Source organism: Geospiza fortis, unplaced genomic scaffold (assembly GCF_000277835.1).
Source record: "Geospiza fortis unplaced genomic scaffold, GeoFor_1.0 scaffold11, whole genome shotgun sequence".
Taxonomy (NCBI): domain Eukaryota; kingdom Metazoa; phylum Chordata; class Aves; order Passeriformes; family Thraupidae; genus Geospiza; species Geospiza fortis.
In genome coordinates, this window is record NW_005054304.1 from 4,217,137 (window position 1) to 4,244,206 (window position 27,070).

Sequence of the window (27,070 nt, forward strand, 5' to 3'; positions counted from 1 at the left end):
CATGAGTTCTATGTCAAAGATAAGAGCCTGTAATTATGAATATGTCACTTTCCTTCAGAGCACATAAAGCTATGGCTTTTAGGCCACAAATACATATTACAAGAAAAATACACCCCCCAGCACTAAAAATAATCAAGGTTCTCTTCAATATTGGAGCTTTAAGGAAGGCATTTTGGCACAAACACTTTGGAGAAAGTCTGCAGTGAGGCATAAATTTCAAATGGAAGCAGGAATAACAATGGAATAAACAATATTACCACCTGGACACTATTCCTAGTCGCTAAATAAAGATCTGGATGTCTGGACCAAGGACAGAGATATAACCCCCATCCCACTCTAAGCAATACAAATGAACAGCACCCAAGACAGGTCATAATGCAAGCAGACACTTAATTTAGAGACTGTTCTTGCGCATAGTTACAGCTGTTATTTGGATCAGAGCCTATCTTCATGGAAAGAATAAATTAACATGAAGTTTAAACCAGTGTTTGTCCTTAAGAGAATTGATCTGAAGGTCTGAAGACCTTGAAAAGGTGTCTATGTGGTAAGTGCTTGAAGGATGGAATGCTGTTCCCTACAATGCCAGGATAATATCTCTTTGTATGTATTTAGTGGATGATGCCATTCTGGGTACCTGCTGCAGCCATCAAATAGGAATTAATCTCACTCAGTGATAAAAATGCATCCAAAATGGTCTAAGTAAAAAGGAGAGGAGAGATATGCAAAAAACCTCTATTCTGCACAGTGAAAGTATTTTTTTATCAATAACACTTTTCTCATACAATCTGAGGAAAAAGAAATTGCAATTTCTGCAATTTTTTTTGGAAGCGAATTCTGTCAAAACATTACAAAAATACTACATTTGACAAAGCTGCCAGTGGAAGAATTAAGCCAGTTAAACACACGCACATAAATAAAATAAAATAGAAAAGACAGTTAAGCAGATTATCAAACTGAATAGCCAAGACCCATCCCAGAGCTGATCATTCCTAAGTCCAGATTCAACATTCTCAGCAGAATTAATATTTAGTGTCCCTGAGTTAAAAAACATAAAGCAAACTTTCCAACACCTCTGTCTCACCTTAAATGCTTTTACACAAGTAATAGCCCTTTCCTCTTTTACAATTGTGCTTTCACTTGGACTCCACATGTAATATAAAAGAAAAAAATAGTGTTTATCATAAATTCATCTAATAATTCATTCTAAGAATGCAGCATTGTTTTCCACTTCAAAAAGTGAAGAATGTCCCTAATATCTCTCCAGTTAGTTAGATTACTGATGTCCCATCTCACAAAAAAACCTTATAACTATGAAGAGACAGAATTCAAGCAGAAAACATTGTTCAGAAGTGAGCAGAAAAAGTCATCTTTCATTCACAAGGGAAAATTATGCACACAGATTTGCGAATAAATATGTTAACTAAATTAACCAAGAAAACCAAAAACTGGATAAATCAAAAGCTTTTTCTTTGCATCAAAGATTTAGTTTCCGCTTTGTGGGCTCCCATACATTGTGACCAAACTATTTCAAGGGTGATGTAGAAATACAGAATTGGTTTTAGTGCAGCCTCATGGCTCCAGGACCTACAACAGCACATGGTGTTCAATGGGAGACAAGACAAAGACCACAATTTTAATTACACTTCCTTCATTTCCAGCACAAGTAAACAGAAAATTAGTCACAGGCTACAATGTAAAAGGCTCTGTCTCAGAAGAACAGAGACTAAGATAAAATAGTTTTAATTTGCAGTTTTTCTGTTTGAATACTGTGCCATTATTTTCCACTAAACAACCTCAGAATATTAACTGATAGTTTGTCAAAACAAAATCAAAAATCATTAAGACTAAATTACAAAATAAACTTGAGGGCAATCTTTGGGATTAATTTCTCTATTTTTTTGGTATTTATTCTCATTTTTATAACAAGTTACTTGCAGTAAGCTGCTGAAAAACTCATTTCTATTTTTCTCTTATTATAGCATGTATTGCAAAAATGAAGTACAAGTATATACTGTACCTTGTTTTACCTGTAAGGAACACACACCTGACAAAAGGCAATCTTCACATCCAGAGTAGGTTCACCAAAATAATACAAGAAATGGCGGCTCATAAATACCTGCAATTAAAGAAAAGTAGACATAGAATTCTTGTCTGGCTGCTGATGTGCAAGTATAATGCAGCTCTAGCTTCATTTGGATTATAAAACCAACCTGATTTGTTACCCAGCTTGTCAAAACCAGAAATGTTGTAACACTGAACTGTAAAAAAGCTTTAAATTCTGTCCAATGCCTGTCAAGGTTATGACCCCAAATATGACTTGGTTACATCTGGAAAACCTTACAGTAACTGGCACCATTAATTCAAAGTTTATCATGTCACTTGCATACTCCTACACCAAAAATAAAAACAACAAAATCAGGTCAACAATGTTCTAAACAATGTGGGAATAGGAGACACTCATTATTATGGGGAGGAAAAAAAAAAGTTCTAAGTTGACAAGTATTAGGAAAGTTATAGAAGTGGAAAGACTAGCTACATCACTGTGGAAATTCATCCACTTTGTGAGCATTCCATGTAGTTCTCGTTCTGGTCTTAACATTCTACCACTAGAAAAGCTACAGCAGAGAGCAGTAAGAAGAGTCTAAAGTACAAAGAATTTTTTTTTTTTTTTAGCCTAGAAAAGAACTGTCTGAGCAGAAATATGCTGGAGATACATCAAATGAGTGGCATACGGAAAAATGAAAAGGAAAACACCCTTCCATTTTTTTTCAAATTAAAAATAAAAAAGGCACCAAGCTCTGTTATCAGAGTTAGAATCAACAATAGGAAATAATTCTTCATACACTGTTTCGTCACAGTGAATCTCATGTTGCTGTGGAAGCCAGAAGTCAGCATAAGCACTAATATGATTAGGCAAATTCACATAAGAAGAAATCTGCTGAAGGCTATTAACCTCAGAAATATCACCCCTGACTCAAGACACCCCTGAGTCACAGTCTGCCACTCCACGCTCAGCTATTTCTGGATTTCCCAGTCATCTGATACTGGCCCAGGGAGCCATAGGCTGGATCAGACAGGCCTCCCTGTGCATCCCATCACAGCTGTTTTTGTTTTAATTTAGTTCCACAGCACCACATCCAGCTCTGCCTAGCCAGCCCTGTCCTAGCTGCATTCCAGCATAGCACATCAACCACCAACACCCCCAGCAATGTTGTCAGGCTGGGATGGGCAGCTACATCACAAGACTTTGGAGCACATAGATTCTTCTACAAGACTCCAAAAAACCGCAAAACACCCAGCCAAACACACAAAACAACAACAAAAACCTGTTAATGGTACAATGAAAAAACTAGCAACTTTCAGCTAAAATTAGATACATTATATAGAACTTAATGTTTTTCTGTTAAATATAAGCTGATTGTAAAGACTTGAAAATGAAAACAAAACAAAGACAAAGCTATGATTCTGAAACACTATTTAGCTACTTATGGCACTTGTCTTCAGTAGAAACAACTAACGAATTTCAAGTGTAAATGGCACTAAATAAGACAAGACTTAATTTGGAGTAATTTCAACTCAAACCAACTGATCAGGAGTAAAGAAACTGTAAGAACATATTCACCAATACTTGCCAACTTCAATGCACCGTGTGCTCCCACATGTGTTTAATTTTTAATGAATGAATATATGAATAATCCTGTTATGAAAGCAAGTTTATGACCTTTTCTGCATCACGTTACAGTGTCTGAGATTGCTGTCTCACTGCCCACTGAGTCATTACCAGAGTCTCATATTCCACAGAGGGTTTTAATAGCTTATATTAAAACAAAAAAGAAGAAAGGAAGGTTTTTTTAAAGGAAAAAAAGGAAAAAAGGCTTTTAACATTAGTCATATTGCCAATGATTTCTGGAAAGCCAGCAGGTAATTACACTGTCATGCTGCAGATATACTCCCTGTATGCATTACATTGCTATAATAATCAATGACTGAAATGTCAATAGTTATGACACACCATGTTCAAGTCAGGGCTTAATGGTGGAAAGTGAAGAAAGGAAGGGAAGAAAGTTGGGGGAATTTGGTTTCTCCCTGAATTTGCTGTGAGGGTCTATTGAAAAGATATACTTTATATTATGCATGCATGACTGGTCATATCCTGCTCCTCAGCTGTCCACAGGAATTACTGTGACTGCTAATAGTCACCCTCGGCGGAACAATGGACTGGTGAGTTTTAGGAACTGGAATACATTTTAGAATTTATGATGTTGTCCTTGTGGGCAGTTAATGCTTATAAAATAATAGAAGTATGGTATGTTTTAATGGCCTAGATCAATAGTCATATTGCTCTGTACATGAGATACACCAGATGAATCACAACGGAGCTGAGCTCCTCCAGCTGTACAATGGGAACGAATGCCACCTTTCTATGGCACAGAAAGGTGTACCCAGGACAAAACAGACTTGAGTTCATGTTCTAAAATGTTTACTGAATTCATACAAGGTTCCCTTCAGTGCCCGGTAAGTGATCCTACATGCATGTAACTTGTAATTCCTTCAGGCAGAAAACAGATTCACTCTCAGCTGCACAGATCTCCTTGATCACGTCTCCTCTGGTGCAAGCTGACACCACATCACTAGAGATGTTTAAGAAGTGTCAGAATAAAGAACTGGCCTGATGCTGAGATAATTCTGTTACAACATAAAGCAGTTATAAAACCAGAAGCTACTGAGACAAACAGCATCACTCACCAGCGACTGGAGCTTTATGTGAGAGCATAAACATCCAATATTTCTTTACCCCACCTCTGACACTTTATCTTTTCAAAACTGAGTGAAATCACCCAAGGGGCAGAGAACTGGGAGAACAGAACATTGCTGATAGAATAAAATACTCCGGGAAGCCAGAGACTTCTGTAGCATTAGAAGGAGAAAACCTATCTGTGAAACAGCAAAGCCACAACTAGATCCCAAATCTTCATTATGATCAAGGCATCTGTATTCCAGAAGCCAGAAAAACATACAAGACTCAGCAGCAAACATATCACATACTTTCAGGCAAAACAAATCTAGGAGGCACTAAAATCAGGAAGAGGAAACCAGCCATGAAGGCAAGATAAAGAAAATCCTGAAAATCCTCTGAGCTGTATAGTGGCACAGCCCCCAAGGGAACTGCTGGATGGATCCACTGAGGCTTGGCCTCTACCTAGCTTCCTGCTTTGCCATCCTTTTCTTCACTCCACTCTTCCTTCCTTATGGAAAGCTGTTCTTCAAAATATAATGTGGACTAAAGACAGGCCCAAATTTCAGGCATGAACTTCTCTTTACCTGCAGTGCTCCTATCAAATCTTCCTTTTCCGTACAAGGATTTTTTAGGGCTTTTTTTTACTTTTAATAATGTTTATCTGTCTCTCCAGGGGTCAGGAGGATTATCTAATTATTATTCAAACAGCTCTTTGAAGACTGAAAGGATTTAATCAATACTATTAGTATAATTACTGAGAGCAGAGAAAAAAACATGAGAGCAGTTAAAACAGACCAGAAAACCAACAGCAGCTGCAGTTCTCAAATAGAGCCTCCCACAGTAAACCTTTCTGCTCATCTTTGAATTCTTTCCTCACCCTCAGTGCTGTATGATATTGGTACCCAGGGAATGTCTGGGCAATTTGGCCCAGTCAGATTAAATATTTTGGCCTAGGAGTGTTGTTTTCTACCCAAGCTGCCTTATCCTTCATGAAGTAGCTCCTGGATCATGGACAGGGAGACTGTGTTTGCCTCAAGCCTAAGAGATGCAAACCTCCAGTCTGAGGGGTCTGGGCTATTGCTCTGCTGGCCCAAAGAGAGCCTGAGCACTTGCACCCACCATGCTGAGCTCCTTTATCTGGAAAAAGCATCACAGTCACTTACTTTTGAGAAAATACCTTCCTGACGGTTTATCATCCCTGCATCCCCTAATCAACAGGGGATGGAGGGATGGGAAACCATCCATCACTGCCCAATGGACAGTGCCTCAGCCTGACACAGTATATTTAAAGCCTTTTGTGAAAGTTCAGGAGGCCAATGTCGAGCCTCAGTAAAGTCCCATGTAAATTTTATTCAGAGAGGTAAAGGAGCCAGCTGCCCTGCTGCAATACTGCTTCCTTCATGCCAGCCCAGGCAGGCAGGGCTGCTCCTCTCACCCCACACATAACCATGTGTCTCAAATGCACTGATCCAGGGCTCAAACAAGGCTCTCCATGAGGAAAAACTGCAGCAGCTCTTTGACCTGTATTTAAACCAGTATTTAAATGCACTTGAAATGAATATTCCAAACTAGCCCTGCTGCTGTTCTCATCACCTCCCATGATCCTGTTCCTATACTTTGAGAGGTATTTACATGCCTACAACAAAACAAAATGGAAACAAATGCTTAAATTCCTAAAGTTAAAAAGTAGCCCCACATGGAATTAAAAAAAAATATTAGAAATGCAAGTCCCAGTTTAAACAGGAATCTAATGGCAGCTGGAGATAAAGTAGAAAGAACTACTTGTATGTAAAAGTTCACTAGATTTAAACCTGGCATATTGTGGCTGCAAACTGGAAGGTTGTAAAAGAATCACAGGACATCCACCAATATCTAGGCCAAGTCCCATCAATTGTGATAATCTCAGTAATATGGGGAAGCAATATATATTCATATCAAGTAATCAAATCCAGCATTTCCCTTTATATGATATTACCACCCAAATACATGGCATGTGAACCATGGGCACAGTGAATGTGCTCCCTATCTTCAACAACGTGCAGTTCTCTACTTGTTCTACGAAAGGAGAATTAAAGTATTTATTACTACCTCATTTTGTTTCATTCATAAAGATTCAGGGCATGAAAAAAGAAAAATTAATGAAATAGCACCATCACTTAAAGTTATTTCAAAAACCCATCCTGTCCTAATTCAATGAGAGGGGGCAATTGATCAATTCAGTTGTCACTTAAAAACCTTCTTTAAAAACATTAATGTTCAAAGATTAACTTTCATGAATTATTAATGCTTCCTGTTTTGAAAATGTGCTTGAACAATTTCATGCATTTCCAGTACTGGAATTCCTCTCTCCTTCATCTGAAAATACATCCTCTCACCACAGTATAAGTTCTCTGAAGCTTTCAGTAATATTCTAACTCCTGTAACTATATTTTTCCTTTACTGAAACTTGCTTCTTCTACTATTCTGTGTAAACAAGAACGTAGGAAAGAATGAAGACCTGAACAAATTCACACACCATGACAAAGTGTGCCAGCAGAGAATGGCAATGTCTGATCCCCAAACTCCTACAGAGTTTCAGACATGGACTCTGACATCTTTAGCATGCTGGATCAAGAAAGAAGTCCTGCAATTCACCCACATTTGTCATATAATTGCTGCTTCTTGTAAGAGGGATTTGCATGTTCAAATATCCTATCAAATTGGTCTTCACTTCAGAGACCAAATCTTTAGGCTTATCAGCTTTTTGTATATAACTTTTTTCTTTCAGATCTAATGTACAGCACTGCAACAGGAGACCCATCGCTTAACAAGGAGCTGAAAGACACCTCAGAGGATAAATATGAACTGACATTTGCAAGCAGATTAATAATAGGCAAGGAGAGTGCTCCTGCTGCAAAAGAGTGCCTTTCTGTTGTGTCTACTCTCCCATTTTAATTATTCTTGGAATAACCAGGGAAAGCAGTGATGTGAATAATGTAATTATTAAGGTTATATCCCAGCAGAAACAGATCATCTTCCACTGGGAAGAGAAGTGGTGGCAGGTTAAAAATCACAAGGATCACACAAGTAGCTCTAAAACAGCTGCTGGAAAAGAGAACGAAAAGGAAAGAAACAATTTTGGAATAGCACTTAAAAGGAAATATATATGAAACAAAAAAGAACAAACTGAAAAGACAAGGGACTGATAAGCAGATATTCATAATGAGCACAGCTCACATGCAGAAGACAGGAACAAATAAGCTATAAATCTGCTCTTGCTACCAGCTTCTTGTTTTTTCTCCAGCCCAGTTATTATGAGAGAGAATTCTTCACCTGACTATATTTGGTCTAAATGCCCAAGTTGTACAGCCCAAGATACCACATCCAGAGGTGGTATTATACTTACTGTTATGAACACGTATTATAAGGAAAAGAGCCTACTCCTGCAAGATGCTGCAGCAGATTAATTAGTCAAAGTTTATGATGATCTTCTCATAATCTCTTATACCATCTTTTCATTTGCAGCTGGATGTCTTCACTCCCTGAGTAAATCCTAGCCTCTTCCTAGAGTCATAAAATTAAACTTTGATGTTGGAAGCAGCTTGGAATTTGCATAGGATGAACCTGGAGTGGCAAGTGTGTGAGACTGTGGCTACTACTGTTAACAAAAAAAAAAGAAGAAAAGCTATTTGGAAAGAGATGAGCACAGTTAAACACTGCCTGCCTCACATAAGATAACTTTTATCACAATAGTGAAAGTAATATTTTTTTATTTTTACGCATTTTTCCTGTTTTGGCACTTGATTTTAATCTGCTTTCTCTTTCTGAGGAAAAAAGAAAAAGATAAAAAATTGAGGTACCTGTGTCAGCACAGCTGAATGAAAAATTCTGCTCTCTCAGAACTTTGTTTTTCTCTATTAAAAAATAAAATCAATATAAAGCTGTTCCATGGATAAATGTCAGTGGCAAAGCTGCCTGAAGGTATGTACTGAATCACATCAAAATATTTTTAATAAACTGCCAAGTCAACCTCCAAACCTAATTCAAATTCAGTTACATTTGCCTTCAACACAGATGTCCCTAGCACTTTATGATGGGTGAAAATGACCTATATTTTATGGACTACATAGAGAAAAAGACTTGATTACTGTCTGTATCAAGCAGTATCAAGAAAATAATCAGATTTGACTAGAACATATATTTTAAATTTGAATAGTTTGGAGTCAATTTCTGATCAGTTGAACTGCATGGCATTGGATCTCATTCTTACAAGCTGCGCTGTTGCACATGTTAAACACCCCATTAATGAAGGGTGCTTGTAAAAAGAATTACTATCCCAGCCAAAAGCAAAATTCTAACTTTGGGAGAAATGTATGAAAGGCCAGGGCACTTAGATCCCGTTATAGATCCTGTTTCAGGGTACCTTAATTATGTGGCACTGCAGTAAACAGCAATTTCTGTCAGTTTGATTCAATTTAGGGGAAAAATTGACAGGTTTGGTCACTTAAGAGGAAAAAAATTGCAAGCAAAATAATATTTAGTCATGCTTTTACTTATTTGATAAAAATTTTATTACATTCTACCAATGCCCATCTTTCCTGTATCAAAGTATGCATGATGGAGATATGAAATAGTTCAGGACTGTGGAATAACTTGCTCAGCTGCAACATCTGTATTTATCATCACAACTTTAAAAGGGCTGTGTAATTGGCCAGCTAATTCACACCTCAAGGTTATTCAGGAACAGAGCCAAAAAATCACTCACCTTGGAAGGGACCTTAGGACAGCTATAATCCAAACTTTCTAATCAAAACAAGGACAGTTGCTTCACTTATTTGCAAAGTTAGGGTGCTCAATCCCTGCCTTGGTTTGCATTTACATATTTGTAAATCCATATTATATTTACATATAGTTGTGTGCGTGCATCCACTAGCCACACAACTAAAAACACTAAAAAATGCAAGAAGCTTAGTTATGGAGTGCAAGGCTGCAGCCATGAGCAGATTACACTGTAAATTCTGCAGCTACAAAACAGCTTATTTCTCAAACAATGAAAATACACATTCATTTGCTTCTGAAAAGCTTTTCCCCCTTCTAAGCTTTAATATTTGCAAATTTTAATTACTCCCATAACAAAACACTACTAGAACAACTCATCTCCAGGATGCAAGCAGGATTTATAGCAAAATCTCTGCAAGCTGTTAATATCAAATGACAGTTACATATTGTTTTACAAAACACAGAAAATATTTTGATACTTTCTGTCTGCTTTTGATTAAAACCCTAAATTTATGAGAAAAAACCAAATTCTTAATGGAGTAAGAAAATACCCTGTGTTTCTGATGATCAATAGTGACAGGAAAGAACAGCTTGTCTACTGCTGGACTGTAGTCATTCACCTATGCTGCTGTTATTTAGAATGTGTCATACTAATGTAGAATGGCTAAAGAAAGAAACACCCCTTTGATTCAGGCAGATACAAACCCAGCAAAAGTGCGTGTTTCCTTGCTCCAGTCTAGCTGTAGATAATGCTGGGTAAAAGTTCTTCAAAGCATAAGGGATAATAATGATAATTATTTATGCACTGAATAAGGTTAAATTTCCAGATTATCACAAAACAGTGGGAGATGAACTATTTAAAGAAAGCATATCTGATGCTGCCAAGGGGTGTTCCTGCAAGTGTCATTTGCTTTTCCATATGCAAAACCAGAAATACAGTAGGTGATTAATGCATAAATACAGAATCATGAAGACTGTTGTTAGTTTCCTATTATACAGATAACTGCAAACTAGCACGTTAGGAAAAAATTCATAATCCTGTAAACTTAGACTGGACAGGTAAGGAGTGATCAAAACCAAGTCATGCTCCCTTTAGGTTCTTAAATAAAAGTAAAACAAGGAAAAGCATGTTAAAATACAAAAGGTAATCACCACAAGAAAGTAATTTCTTTTCTTTGGCTCTCTTTGTTCTGTAGCATTGGAACAAAGTGACTTTGATAAAGTCAGGGGATAGGAATTTCTTCAGTAAGGAAAAAAAGGAGCCAAAGAGGCAAAGTCTGCAATTTTCTAGACAAATCATTTGGGAAAATGCGGAAACCAAAACAGGCTATTCCATAATTCCTCCCTCTTCATTGCCTCTAAGACACAGAGACACTAGCTCATACATCTTTCTGACTGCAGGGAAAGTCTCCCTGCTATGGGTAAACAACAATTTGGAATTGATTTTTCCAGGCAGAGGCCCACAGCAGCACTTCAAAGCATGGGTGCCCTCAGAGTTAGACAGAAATGCTGGAACTGATTAAAAGCAGAACTGAAGCACAGACATTTTAGACAAACAGGTGACTCTGCCTCTCCTATTCTTGGGTTGCTGAGGAAGGTTTTCTGAAAACTTTGACTCTGCTGAGGAACAAAGGTTCAGAGACAAGGATAAAAGGCTTTAAAAATCTGCACAAACATACAATGTCCAACACCTCATATGAAAAGAAAATTTTCACAGGTACTGAATGTAACTCAAATGTGACATGACATGACATTAAAAACTCTATTCTTTCTTGTATCCCAGCTCCCCTCAGAGCTGGGAAAAAGGGCAAACACAACAACTATGGGTGTCTGGGCCAGTAAGGCAAGGGGGCTACAGACCATAAAGGAACAAGCTTAATTTACCTGGGTACACCAGAGAGACTGAGGACTTCTTTCCTCTGCCACAAAACAGTACCATTAATAAGGTGAGGTGTACACCAGCAAGAACAAACTGAGCATCCTTGAGTCTTGCCACCAGCACTCTGTGGTGAGTAATGCAAGGAAGCACTGGGGGAAGAAAGATCAAAGGAAAACTTAAATGACAAACTTACGTATTACTTGGAAAGAATTTGGACTGGACTACCCAAGATGAGTATCATTAAGTACACTGACATGAAAAAGGTGAACATATTTTACATGAATGCTTATACTAAAGAATTTAAGAAGTACAAGAACACAACTGTATCCTACTTTTGACTACCTAAATGTAAGTGCGAGAATAATTCTCACACGCTTCCTTTTAGAACCTTCTTACGTAATTTTTTAAATGCTACAATCCATAGCTTGTTCTTCCTATGATTTTGGCTTCTTTTTCAACTGTGACTCAATTACCAGAGCTCCTCCACAGCTAGAAACCTTCTGATGTCCAAAGTGACAAGCTTTCTTTAGGCTCACAAGAAAATAGCAAGATAAATAACCTTCATTTTGCCCAGCCTTTCACACCTGATTAGTTCTATTCCCTGTAAATCATCAACCCATCTGCCTGACACCCATCCCAGTCGGATTAAAAGCTTGGAGTGCACAAATACTGCACATCCTGCAAAGCTTCATGCACACAAGCCATCAGATCAGTAGCAATAATAATCACACCCCTTACATGTGTTCATAATGCTCATGGTCATCTGAAGAAGAGAAAGCTCTTAAGGGAGATATAAACCCAAATGCCCTTTTTGTTCTAGGAAAATCCCAACCATTTAGCGTGTGTGCCCAAGGCATAAATGCTTCCTAGAGCTCCCATGGGGACAGTGCAGCTTTGCATTAGTCTCAGTGGAGGCCCATGCTCATAAAGCACAACACAGCCCTTGCACAACCCCACTGGAGCACTGGCATTCACTGTCCTAAACTAGAAATGCAAACATGAATGAAAAAAAGTAGAACTTGGTCATATGCCAGAGCTCTAGAGTCTGGGATTAAGGTCTCAGGGCTTTACCATTTTTGGTTTTGGAGTTTTTGGGGCGGCAGCCTTTATCAAGGGCTCAGCAGGGGATCATTTTCTGTCTCTGGAACATCTGTTGGCCACTAAAATCCCAATTACACTTAGCTTTTTTCTTGCAGCAGGCAAGGAATTACGCACCACAAGAAGGCAATTGCAGTTTGAGCGAGTGACAGACCAGCAAATGTAAGGGTAGCTGAAGTCACCTCCTCCTGCTTTTATACTTCAACTACAAATGTAAACTCTCCTGAGCTGGGCAGAAGCTACAGCACCTTGCTTACTTTAACTCTATTGCTATCTTCTAGACTTCTAAACAGGTACAATATATTATGAAAAATATGTATACATAAAATACATAAATATAAAAAATATATTCATATATTTCCTTGTTCTCTTGAACCTCACAAAGGCCACATGTCCAGAAAGCACAACCAGCCAGCTCTGCTGCCTGATTTCAGTGCCAAGTTGAAAACACTGCACAGAAAGGCACTAATTCCCTGTATCACAAGTTAGTTTGAGCCTGCCTCCTAAACAAGAACAGATGCTCAGAGAATCAGATATGACTGAGCCTAAGTGTTTTCCGATATCATTTCCAGTTCCCATAGACACTAAACATGAGGTAAATCAACTTAAATCCAACTGACCTGACATCACTTGCAAGGCATTATCCCACTGTGAAACAGCTGATTGATTCCTCTTCTCCATTTCAAAATGGTAGTGTGAGCTACTGCAACATGCAATGAATGCCACAAAGCTGCTCAGCACAAAAATGACTCTCTGTCCACAAAAAATAGCTGAATTTAGACAAGAAATTTTCTTCACATGGTTTCCAGCCTCCTGTAGACTACAGGATGGCTTCCACACCCTATGCTACATAAACCCCTTGCAATAATGTGCACAGTAAATGTATTTCCAAGGTAATTGGCTGTTTACTGCAAACTTGGTGATAAAACCACACAGTTTAGACCTCTCCCCTCTCCAAGTATGGTGCACCATGCAAAAGTAGGATCTAAATGTTTTACAAAAATAGGTTCTTTGGTAAAGACGTCAGGAGTTCCTCCACAAACATTTGACAGATAATAAAACAAAGGCACTGGAAAATAACTTATATGTTCACTCAGTCAGGAATAGTGGCTTGGATGCCTGGCCTTAATCCACCTACTGAAAATTAATATAAATAGGAAAGGTCAAATTCCTAAACAAAACAAAAGTTTCTCTTAAGTCTTCCTTAACAGAAACAGTCTTCCTTGACTGTGTTTCTGTCAAGGAAGACTCAAGAGAAACCCATCCTTGTTTCCAAGAAACAAAGGAACAAAATCCAATTTTTCTTGCAGTGCTTTCTTTTTTTGCATTTCCTTTTCAAATCCAAACATATTGGAGTAGAAATGAGCAGCTGAATAAGCTGATACACTTCTCTGTGAAATCTTGTATTTCTATAATCTTTTTTTTCCCTGCAACACATTTCTGGGTTTTGGTGTGAAATCAAACGGATACATGAATAATAACAAGAGATTTCATGTTCTTTCGAATGGCAGGGAGTTTTAACTTAGGCTGGGCAGAAATTGGTGAATGATGATGGGATATAGGAAAAGGAACATGATGTTTTTGAAGCAGGATGAGCCTTTAAAGCCCTTGTAAATGTAGGTATAAAAGTAACCATGCCCTGCCTCTCTTCATGAGTACAAAGACTCTCTATCAATCATTCTGTGTCCCCCTGATCCTCTTTGTCCTCAATTCTCTGTTCTTTAGGGCATGAAAAAGAAGAAGGCTGAGATTTTGTGTAATTTAAGTACTTACAACTACCAATACACAAGTTGGAGCCTTAAAAACAAACAAAAGATAAAATCTTACACCAGATTCAGACCTCACAAGAAGGTGTTTTATAATACTGTAATTTTTTTTAGTTTTTATTTTTTAATCTCAATAGGCCATCAGCTTGAATAACAATCTTGCAAAATGCATTGTTTATCAAAGCAGATGCTACTTTCACAATATATTTTGTTTGTAAATCTTTCCTTTGGTTTTTGTTTAAAGTTGGAGGTTTTGTTTAGGCACAATGTTATAAAAACATTTCATCCCTGATTTACACAAAAGGGGTGAAAACTGAAGGCAGGCATTTTATACCATTATTGATTTTTCACAAATATACATAGGTATGTGCATTATACACAATATAAACACAACTGTTCAAACATTTTCCAAAACTGAAACTCAATGAGCAGAAATGCCACTTATTGGCCTCAACAGAACAGCAGGGAAAATGCTGCCCTGTTCTCCTTCTCATGACTGGCCTATTTCTCTAAATTACAGGGCCAAACCTCTGCAATAAAGAAGCATCACTATTAATCCCTTGTGCCAGCTGTCTTTACTTTGCTCACACAGGGGCTCAGTGCCCTGTGCTATGTAATTCAAATAAAACACATTATTTGAAAGAACAAGAGGGAATAATTTCAGCAGATTAGTTCTGAGTTGCAACTGAGCCTACCTCAGTCCTACTCAAAAACTGTGCTTGATTTCAGTTTCCTCTCACAATCTCTCAGGCTCTCTGATTAACAGCAACATTTTATCTGCAGGTAGCATGTCTTCAGAATTTACAGCTGAAGATACTAACTTTGAAAAATGTAAATTGACCATGTAAATTTGTGTCTCAAGAAACACTAAAAAATTCTAAACTGAATGGAACAGGTTTGGCAGACTAGGTATGTGAAACAGATACAGATTTTGTGAATGGCAGGATTTCATGATCCAGTACAGCATATTGAAAATGTTCCTGTGCTGAAGTGTGCTTTTTATCCTCAGTTCTAAGACATAAAGAATTTTCACAGCTTCTGCACACTTTAAGATATTTTGACCCATGTATGGTGAGAATTTCAGTGTTTTTTCACCTCTAAGCTATGTAAATACCGACCTCCTTGGAAATGTAAGCCCTGTACATCTAGCCAACACAGACTGTGGTCTCAGAGAAGAGGACTCATTTTGTTTTCTATTAAGCACATTGAAACTACCAAAAATGTACAAGAAATTACTTCTGGGGAGGCATGGAGCCCGCATGCTTCAGCCTTAATCCTCCTTAGTCTTTAGCCATAAACTGCCAGCTCCACCATTTCAGTGACTTCTTGCTGGTTGTTGTTGTTGTTGTAAGAGAACCCTGGTACTGAGCAAGGCTTCACTAGACATAAAGTGAAAAGGGAAAAAAGGCTTTTTCTTGTACTAATCTAGTCAGAACATGGAAATCTTAATAAGTTCAGTTTGGGTCTGTCTTGCATTTTGAATTGCCATCAACTCTTCCACAACACAGATTCATGATCAGTTCTGTCTCTTCCCTAATCTCTCCTAGACAGGTATGAACAGACCCCCAACATCATCATGACAATGCTGTTCCCATCAAAATTAATCCTGGTACAGGCTCTGCACTGGTGTTCCCAAGCTGACCTCAGAGGGATTCCAGGCAGAACAGCTGGAACAGCACCAACACCTCCTCTCCAGCAACAGCCAAGCATTGTTTAATGGCAGGTCATCTTAACATGGCATACTGGGGACCCAGAAATGGAAACAGAGTCATAGAATCCTAAAGGTTGGAAAAGAGCTTTAAGTTCAAACATTAAAATCCTCATTTATTCCAATTTCCTGTGCATTCACTTAACATGCAGCCAACAGTTGTACCTCCAGTAGGATCTGTTCCTAGGAAACTGGGTTTACCCAGTCACATCCTATCATGAATTTAATTGACTATGTTTATCAAACTAAAAGGACCACAAAAAACCCCAAACAAGTTAAACTTAAGTAAATCACTCACTTGGGCGGAAAAAAAAAGTAGGCTACATAAGATACAAGAATGCTTTGTGATTTTCTGCAGCTGTTCTCAGCATTGCTTAGCAAATTAATTTAACACAGAATGTCATTCAGAACTATCTTTAGTCCTTCTTAGTGTTTTAGTACATTATAACAATTAATCATCTTTTATTAATTCATGGGCATTCAAAGATGACCTAAGAACAGTCACATTGTACTGGGTACTGCTAACTCATCTTTAATATTAACATTTGCACTATTATTCTACTTATTACTACACATCCATATTACACAGAGAATTTTACAAGTGTATTGAGACCTTGATTTTGGAAAAAAAAAAAAAATACAGGCCTAAAGGGAATATGAGCATGTGCAACATTCTCTAGACCACAGAGGGAAATATGTGCATAAGGCTTTGCATAGGATCCACAGCTGCACAGTCATTCTTACAGAAGAGAAATATTATTAGAATTAGATTTAGTGGTGAAACTCCACTGTAAGATATGCAGCTAAATAGGTCTGCCTCCCCATTCTGTCCAGGCTTAGAGCTGTCATCTATACCTATATATCTTCATTTCAATATTTTTTCCAGGGTTCATTGACAGAGCAAATCAAAACCTTCTCTGTCCTAACACATATAGGCATTTTTCATAAATGAACCTACGGTCACAACCAGTTCTCCCTCAGAGGAGGCAGTCTAAAAACAATGTCTAAAACCAACCAACAGAACACCTTTAGAAAGTGTTTCTTTTCCAGCACTAGTTTTCCTCCTATTACTTTGCATGGAATTTTTACAGTATGCTCATCACAGCCTAATGCAAACATTTCACAAACAGATGACATGTCCTAGTAGTCCCCTTATTTTACAGGTTATTTTCCTTTTTATTAAGCTTGTTTTCATCAGTAATTAGGTGGCCTTAGATGCCTTACCAGGGATAGGATAGTCTGACAGCGAAGTTTTACATTTTGTCCAGGTGACACACTTGCAATTGTTGTCAGGTCTTCCTGGGGAGAGCTGCAAATCTGGGGAGCACTGCTCAACACACGCAGTCTGTCGAAGTTCCACCTCTGTCCCAGTGGAAGACAGCTGTCAAAGAAGTTAAACACAGGCAGGGTTAAGGAAGCCTCACCTGGTCTCAGTTGGGTCAGTTAGTTCATTTTGGGATTGTTTGCTCCATTTTACCATGCTCCAGGTCAAAACAGCACAGATACCAAGTAGTCCATTTTCTCTCATTAGAGTAGCTGGGTTTTTTTAAACCCTCTGCAGCTTTTCCAAGGTCAGTACTTTCATGTACTGCCATAGTCTGTTGGATTAAAAAAGCCTGAAGATCACTATGATGCCTTGTGATAGGCAGATACCTGCCAGTGGCAGAGAACATTTTTGTTGCTATGGGCCTTTAGGTATAGAGAGCTCTTCAAAAGGCAAATAAACAAGAAATACATTATTCCTTAAATGTGCCATTAGACAAGTTTAAGGAGTCCACATCCTGCATCTTCTTTCTGCACAGACTTGAAGGCTTATTTGAAAAGGACAACTCCTGATCTGGAGAAATAAAGAAACCTTCCGAGGAGAGGTAAATTAAAAACATCAGTGTTGAAGTAATCAGGAGTAGAAATTTAAGGGAGGAAATCAATAAAATCTTATCAGCTGCATATCTGTGAGGAGAGGGTACATTAGAAATATGTATTGCTGTCCACTGTTTAAGAATAATACTGACACTTCAATTTCTACCAAACTCATGAAATTGCAAAAGCTGTTTACCAACCTACCTGCCAGCTATACATTTCCATCTTTCTCTTTTGCCCTGCTGTCCTGAACAACTGTAGCAGGTCTCATAATCTATAGAGCAGGGGAGGGAGGACAAGGGCAATCAATAGCCTTGCAGCTTCTCCCATTTACTCACTCTGCAAGATGCTTAAGTGTCACTTGCATGGACAACTTGGCAAAATACACCCTTCAGACCATCACAGGGCACATTTACTTCCAGGTGTCCTCAGGTTCCTACAAAGGTTTGTACAATGTGCCAAATCTGATTTAGGATACAAACTTCAAAAGGAGCGAACAGTTGTTTGAGACCTTTAGGACACCCTTACATGATACTGAAAAACAGGATTTGTATATTCAAGAGCCTCTGAATCTTCAAAAAACAGTATCAGTGATCATACTCTGCTTTCTACACAGGCATGCACGAGTAAGCCCATGCCACAAACCACCAGGCAAAGTCAAGAGTAGAAGAGAAGATCAATAACTCTTCCTTTCCTTTTTTTATCCTCCTTACAAGTGATTTTAGATTCTAATATTCCTGATAACAGTGCTATAAAAAATACTGCTGAGGAAGACACCAGTAAATTATCCAATCTATATTCCTGCCTGACAGCAGGATCAACTGTAATTATTTCTGACAGATATTTTCATAACTTGTTCTTCACAATGCAACATGTCCTTGCAATTTACATTACAGTCAGTGGAGAATTCCTGTTTACAAAGAATAAAATCTGTAGCATCAGAAGAACAGTGCTCAACAGTATGCAAGGCTCACAAAGATATGCAAGAATTCACAACAAATTTATACACCAATTTAATTGCTGGTAGAAAGGTTAATCAGGGTTTATGATGACTCCCATGATGTTTTCCTCCAGAAAGTCTGAGAGTTTTATCAGTTAATGAAGAGCTTGTGTGTTTAGTACCCTCTTGTGTCAGTTGCTTTACACATGCCAAATATCATCTTAAACAGCCACTGCATTTGAATTACCATAACCTGATGAAACAGGTCTAATCAACCTGATCAGAAGAGGTCAATGAACTTTTATCATTTGCCTCTGTTTCTTTTACAGTGTGTATTATTATAATTGTAGCTCTGTATAATCCAAACAATACCTGAAAGCTGCTCAATTAAAATGGTGGTGATAGACTTTAAACAGAAGGTCCTACATCAAAGATAGACCAAAAGACAAATAAATTCATATTTGTGAGTTACTATTCCCACATTATTGCAGAACAACCTAGTCTGTAAGTTGTAAAATGGCCCATTCTTCTATGAGACACACATCCATCTGTCGTATGTAGAACAGATTTTCCCCAAATTAACAGCCATGTACTACCAATCAAACAATTTCACTGCGTTGCAGAAAGGGCATAAGCTCTGGACTAGTCTTAACATTTCAATGAAGTTTAGAAATTAAGCCTATCTCATTTAGTAAAATTGTCTTCAGACATAAAGAACCAGGCAGCATTTGCTGTCAAACTGATGTCTGAAAGTGATACTCTGAGCACATAGTACAATCTTTTGGATTTTGGGGGGTTGGTTTTTTTTTTTGGTACACAGAGCTTACCTGCAATCCTTGAATGGTTAGAGAAGATAATCAGATCTTTTTCTAGTCTGGTCAGCATGCGCTGTTCAATAGCTAATCACTCCTGAACAACATTCAAAGATGACATAAAAAATAAATCTCTATCCTATTGTTAAGCAGGATGCAGTTTATCAGTCCATATGTTGAAAGAGATGTACAAATGAAATTCACAGCAGCAGCAATAATGAATGGCATGTTTAAAAAGCAAGATGGATGCTTCCAACTCTCAACCAGAAAGGCACATTATACCAGCCACAGAAAGATGTTTCCATTCCAAGACCTTTTAGTGCATTCATGCCTAGTCCCAGCTGCATTTCAATGAAGATAAAAATAAAATTACTTGTACACTACACCAGCTCCACAGCAGAAGCACTTCCATTCCTGGGAATGGAAGAGACAACTCCTGAAGCAGAACTTCTCAGAGACATACAGAGTCAGCAGGGCACAAAGCAGCTGTTGCCGCTGACTGGATGGAAACTGAATGTGCAGGAATTCTGCACTGAGTTGGAAGAGGAGAAGGGAAAAAGGAGAAAAGGTATGTGACCTGTGCAACTCCACAAAATTTATCACATGTCTTCCTTAGATAAATTTCAAGGCTCTAATGGGAAGGCCAACACTACCAGCAAAGAAGCAGAGTTCTGTTGCCATTATAAATAATCCTCAGCAAAAGAAATGTTTCAATTATTTGCTTAAATCCATAGCACAGTGTAGCCCTTCCAACTTCAGGCATGTAGTGTCCTCCAAAGGACATGATCCACTACCCAACAGGGCCAGCCTTTGCTCACTTCTCCTATGTCTACTGCAGCTATTGTGACAAGTATTGGTATCACAAAGTCCAATGGTATTTGTTGCTTTTCTCAAAGCTTCAGATTAAGAATTTTATCTTTCATTTAAAAGATGCTTCTCTTCCTCAGAGTTGCAGAAAGGCAACAAAGAACATATTCAATAGCCTCAGAAGGTCAAAAAAGAAAGATCATACAAACATTTTTCATTTAAAAACAAAATGACCCAGTAATCTCTTCAACTCATGATTTCTGAGTACATGAAAAATGAAAGGCAGACCTAGGCATGAGCTTATTTAACCAATGTGTAGCCATAAATTCAAATAGTTTCTTGTCTTGAAAAGAGCCTTCCTCTATCACCAGTCTTTAAAGGAAACTCTAGCAGTTCCTGCAGTGGGAGGAAAAGCAGGTTCATTGGTGGCTGGTGTCAGTCACTGCTACTGAAGGCTGAATCACCATACAAGAGTGAAGAGTCCAAGCAAAGGTATGCCAGCAGCATGGACAATTAATCTCCTGAGAGAAATTTCCACTGACATAAAATTCTGCAGCATTAACTAAGGGTCAGCTCGGTGTAATGCAGAGCCAAAACACAGACAATATCTCATCTACACTGTGACCATGAGCACTGCACAGCAAACATTTTTTAAAATCTAGTCAGTGTATAAATCTACTGCAACCCTTATGAATACATATGGGGGGCGGGGTGGGCTACTGAAATCTTCTTGGCTTAATTTGAGAAAAAATTGCACATGGCAAGGAGCAACTGCAGGGCACTGGCTTACAGGACAGGATTTTATTCACCAGAAATTGCCCCAGTGTATCAGAGACACTCTGTAATAAGACATTTCAACATATTTGTTTTTATGCAAACATGACCACGTGACACAGAATGCTGAAAAAGTGCAAAGACCTGCATAAAAAGTGTTAAACCATTTTCAATAGTAAGAATTGACATCCAGTTTCTCTAGACAACTTTTCAGTTGATGCTGCAACAGCTGACAAGAATACAACTTGTACACTGTCCATCTGATTGTCCTCCCAAAGGCTGGCCCAAGTCAAGTATCCAAGTGGCTACTTGGATGTGAAACCTGATGATCAGAATGACTGCTAAACATTTAAGAGTGAACCATAGAATCCTTGAATAGTTTGGGTTGGAAGGAATCTACAAAAATCATCTAATCAATTTCCCTGCTGTGGGCAGGACATCCTTCATCAGGTCAAGTTGCTGAAATTCCCATCCAAGAGCAGCCGACATGCACTTCATTTGAGGCACAGTTCAACACGAAGAACAGGCTGCCTTTCACAAAGATGGTTACAATGATGTGTTGAGTCTGTCTTTCCACTGTCCTTTTCTACTGAGATTACACAGGGGCTTTCTCTGTACAGTGGGCATTATCCAACCCCTCTGAGTGCAAAATCCCAGTGCCTAAAGAACAGAAGTTATGTTTTGAACTGAAGTAGCAAGACAAAAGAATCCCTTACTAGCCAACACATTTCTCGTCAGCAAGGGCAACTAAGTAGTGTTTTGCAATCACACAGATTGAACTATGAATATATGCAAAAACTTAACACCACTGAGGGAAATAAACTCATTATTGTTTCACCATTTAATTATTATTTCTTTCCTCATTGCACTATAGGTATGAATCCATGCTGCCACACTTGTACCTATTAACTCTCATGTGTACAATAATGTAAGCTCACTGCAAGAAGTTGCTTCTAATGAATCCAAATCAATCACTGCTCACTGAAGAAACACTGAATGGCACTTACTTAAGATGAAGACTGGAACAGTTTTAACAGCTGATAGCTGGGGCAGAAGGGCAAAAGGGAGAGAGACAAAAAGAGAGACGGACTCTTTTTGCTTTCTTTCTATGGCATTGCCTAAACCAGCCTATTTTGAAACACACTGCTGTGAAGCAGTTAGGTACTTCTATCACTATGCAGAGTTTCACAGTAGAATGCTTTTTGTCACAACCATTACATCTGGTAAAATTACTGCAAAGTGGGTGTCAGATATAATTCAGAATTGCTCTGACCTAGAGAAACTGTGAAGCACCTGGTAGCGCAGGTTATACAAGAGCTATTAAGAATAAAGATTGGACAAAATGTTTGGAAGCTATTCTTGACAACATCAATAGGTCATGTTTATAAACCAGTACAAGATTTGAATGCAGTAAAAAATAGAGCTGTAAAAGCTCATTAAAGATTGTACTTGGTTTGATTTCCAAGAGGCAACCACACATCTTGGTTTTGGCCTGAGAATATGTGGTCTGGTTTTGGACAGACAAGTCTTTCTTTTAAAAATAACTCAATCACTTTTCACCAAGGAGAAAAAAATAAGGGAAACTGGGGTGGAGAGGTTAATTTATGAAAAAAGTGTATTGTACTACATTTTTTTCTTTGGTTGGTTTGTTTGAGGTTTTTAAGTGAACTTAAAAAACAACATAAACCTTGGATTCCTACATGTGCTCTTGAAAAACAATGGCCTGACAGACTGAAGGACCTCACCAGAAGTGAGGGCAGAAAAAAAGAATTATTTTTGGTACTGCCTGTCAGCTTCAAAGGGAGGGAAGGAAACCAAGGTCTAGGTGCAAAGGACTTAGTATCAGAAAAAATATACATAATCCAAAACTTTGATATAGCTTCAGTGTTCAAGCTGCCTGAAGTCCTATCAGTCAGGACTTGTCATTGTCATAGCATAGCGTAAGTCATGAGGGTGACAAAACTTTCTAAGGTTTCCTACACTCCCACACCTGCAAGGCATGTAATTATCTGCTGAGGAAGGAACATGTCTCCTTTCTAAGTACCAAAATTCACTCTGCTCCACTAATGAGCCCCTCATGGGCTTGCAGCTGTATTCACAGTCCTAATGATACACCACATTGAGTATGGACCACTGCGCCTTTGCACTTCAGGAACATCCCCCCTTATATTTATATAGATCCTGCAAGTGTCAGAAGTCACAACTATACAACCTGGGATAAGCTACAATTCTCTCCAATTTCTTCAGGTATTTTTCTCTTACAACATTCACAGCCCAATCAGCAATGGTCTTATCTTGAAGGAAAACTTCTGTTTAAGTATCTTGAGTGTATTGAGATTCCTTCATTTCTCTTCACACTAAGTAAGTAATGAACAGGTAAACTATTGTCAGCTACATGTAGGAAAATACTGTGAAAATACCTTCTTCTTCAAGAAAGATGATGCCTTAAGGAGAGAGATCCATCTGATGTATTTAATTACAAATGTGAATGTGGCTTTAGATCATGAAAGCACCATGATAATGCCCTGTTTCTCATTTCATGTCAACCCTAGCTCAATGTCTACTACTGTGACAGATTTTAGAAATGCCACCCCACAGGCCTTAGGTTTCACTGCCAAACAGACAGATGTTGTCTCTACTTACAGCACCCAGAGTTCTCTTACATCCCTCATCTGAAAAGATTTCAGCTCCCATTTGCTCCCATGTTGATTTCTTGTCCCTCCTGAAACTCATAGCAGCACAAAGCAGCAGCACTGTTTGCCAGCAATGCAACATCTGGGATTCCCTCAGCTGGCAAAATGCACCACAAATTCTAAGTGCAATTCACATAAAGAAAAGCTCAGATTAGTAAGTGTGTACAGATTTGTAAACATGCAGCAGTCCTTGCAAGCATGTGCCTTTGCATAACTACTCTAATTTCTGTAACTGTGACAAGTGTATGCAATCCTATGTTTGATTCCATCGACCTTCTGTGAAGTGCTCTTCAGCACTAGTATTCAGATGAGGTATATTCAAGGAGCTCACAGAATGAACAGCCAGGAGATACTGGTGTCTTTGCAAAAACCTCCAACATCCAGTTATCACCAGCTGCAGATAGGGAACACTAAAAATGACACCATTCAGGGACTGGACTCATATGCAATTGTCCCCTGAAGTAAAGTTCAGAGGCACCAGCTCTGGAATAACATCAGTCTCGGCAACACGGAGATGGTAAGTTGAAAAACATATCCATGAAATTCTCATTTCTTTACCTATTGTGCAAAATCAAGTATAAGGAGGTCTATGGGCAGGCTGGAATAACTACTGTAATTGCCTCAATGGCCTTTCCATAAATAAACATATTAGAAAGGCACTCTGAAAATTTACTGAGGTACACAGGAAGAATTCAGTTAGCATTTTTCTCAAATTTGAAGGGATAGTTACTTTAATACCTTTCCTGGATTTACAGCTACTTCTCCATATATACTGCTAGATCACTCATACTGAAACTGAACCTACAGCTTTTCTACATCCTCTACAGTGCAATGGAGCACATCAAATGGCAAGATATTCAAAAACCTCTCTGACGGAGAGCAAGCATAGGTCTGTGTCCTGCTCACTTTGTACTGTCAGATATGCACATTCTTGATGCATTAGTGCTCATCAAAAAGTTCAAAACAAAGCAACCCCTTCATTAAAGTCCCGTCTGAAAACTGCCAGTGCTACAATTGTATATGTCACACTGGAGGACATTGTGAAATTTAGGGACAGATTAATAAGGACATGAGAGCAAACCCCCTTTGAAAAGGACAGTCTTTGATGGCTTGGCTCTTTGTTTTGTACTGGACCTGGACACGAAATCCAAATACCTTCAGGTCTCAGAGTGTGGTATTCACATGCTCTGAACAGAGAGAGACATAATTCTCTCTCCCAGGATTTTTCCTTGAGAAGCTCAGAGAGAGAAGAGAAAATTCTTATCTCTACTTGCTGCTCCTGTTGTTTGGCAATGCGGAATGTGTTATGGAGACTGTTTACCAAGAGTGATTTGTTAATTGGATTCTGCTGATGGTTGTTTGGATTGCTTGGCCAATTGGATCAAAGCTGTGTCATGACCGTCTGAAGACAGTTACGGGTTTTCTTTAGTATCCTTAATATAGTATCTTTTTAATATAGTTTTAATATAGTGTTAGTGTAATATAGCCTAGCTTAATAAAGCATTGTTCAGCCTTCTGGAATCATGGAGTCAGAGCACATTATTCCCTCCAATAGGGATGCCCTGCATCGATATCAGAGGATGGCAAATTTTTATCATCAATGTCCAAAGTCAGGTCTCACACTACCTGCTGCAATATGGAAAGCAAGCTTCATTCCCACAAGGGGGAATGGGTTTAGTATTCCTGCACTAAATTACGAGTAATTTCAGAGTGCAGCCAGTTCAGCTTTACAAAAGCCATCCTGAGCACTGCTAATAAATCATGGAATCACAAAATATCCTGACATGGAAATGACCCACAAGGATCATCACAAGTTCAACTCCTAAAATAGCCATAGTAGCATGCAGTGGGAGCAGCACCAGCTGGGCATCAACCCATTTTTAGTGCAGTTCACAGAGAGTCCCACACTGCTGGGACTTTACCCTTCCCAGCACCCAAACTGGCTGATTTAGGACCAGTTGCACATGCACTATAAACCTGCACTGGCTACAGTGCAAACTTACAACGAACAAGTACTGAATAAAGGAAATAGCCAGTTCATCACACAGTCTACCTAAAGTTTGTAGATACTTCACAATAATTTGCTTTTCCCTGCACTTCACATATGGATAAATAGTTTACATAACTGGCAATTGTGTTTAAAAAAAAGGGAAAAGACAAATATTAGGAATATTAAATATTAAAAAATAGTAAAAGAAAAAATAAATTAAAATAGGCAAAGTAAGATCAACAAAATCACTGAACCTACATATTTTGAAAATGAAATATCTGCAATGAGTAGACATAGAAGAAAATGGGGAAAAAAGGCAGATCATTGTTTTAATATTTTACTCTTATCAACACCAAACAAACTTGTCTATTCAACAGAAATGGACAGTAATGCTGCAACATTAAAACATTAATTATCTAATCAGATAAAATATTAGTTAATATTAGATAAACTATTTGCACAATCAAAGTACTGAAAAGAATCTCTATGGATACAAATGTATCTGTTAGACATTTATTTTCCATCAAAGAAAACCCACTATAAGCAAGACCAGCACAACAACTAAGTCTGAAAAGAATGCAACTAAAAAAAATGAAAAGAATGCAACTAGACACAGACAAAGGGAATCAGTAGAAATACAGGCTGCTCCCAACTCCAAAAGGAAAAGGCTCTGCAATTACTTCAGGTTTTCATAGAGGCTACAGTTCAGCATGTTTAGTAAAGAAAGTACAAAATATGTCACCATGAAGCTAAGTTTTCAAACAAAGAGCAAAACAGTACTAAATAAAAGGCAAGAAATGAATACCCACAGTTTCGGCCTGGAGAAGATACAGAATATCTCCCAAAAAGCATCCACATTCAGAAGTAAGTAACTAGCAGTGGCTCAAAATAAGATAAATCTTTGTGTACAGATACTGACAGCAATTGTTGACCCCCATTTCCCAAATATCAGTGGCATCTTGTATTTGGATTACATCATTTATAAAAACCACAAGATTTCTTACTCTCATAACAGAGAAGCTTTCTGTGATTGATATAGAAGTTTCAATCTTAGGGGTAATTTTTTGTGCCAGTTCAGTAACTTCATTTCTGATTATACAACACATATGCAATCTCAAAAAAATTACCGCAGTTGACATTTTGTCTGGTAGTGAGTTATTGCAGTCAATAGATATCGTTCCACTGATTTCACTGGGCTTTGGCTTATTTCATTAAAAGGTGTTCTGCTTTGCAATAAAGGTCTCATA

At 38.2% G+C, this 27,070-nt stretch overlaps 1 protein-coding gene across 1 annotated transcript in view; it reads right to left on the reverse strand.

The window, feature by feature from the left end:
* Window positions 1–27,070, reverse strand: part of LOC115949522 (mitogen-activated protein kinase 10-like) — a 92,106-nt gene that overhangs the window by 25,106 nt on the left and 39,930 nt on the right. The window contains exons 3-4 of the mRNA XM_031066478.1: window positions 17,172–17,328; window positions 2,045–2,116 (exon numbers count right to left, since the gene is read on the reverse strand). Of these exons, the coding sequence (XP_030922338.1) occupies window positions 2,045–2,116; window positions 17,172–17,328 (229 nt within the window). The remainder of the gene's footprint in view (window positions 1–2,044; window positions 2,117–17,171; window positions 17,329–27,070) is intronic.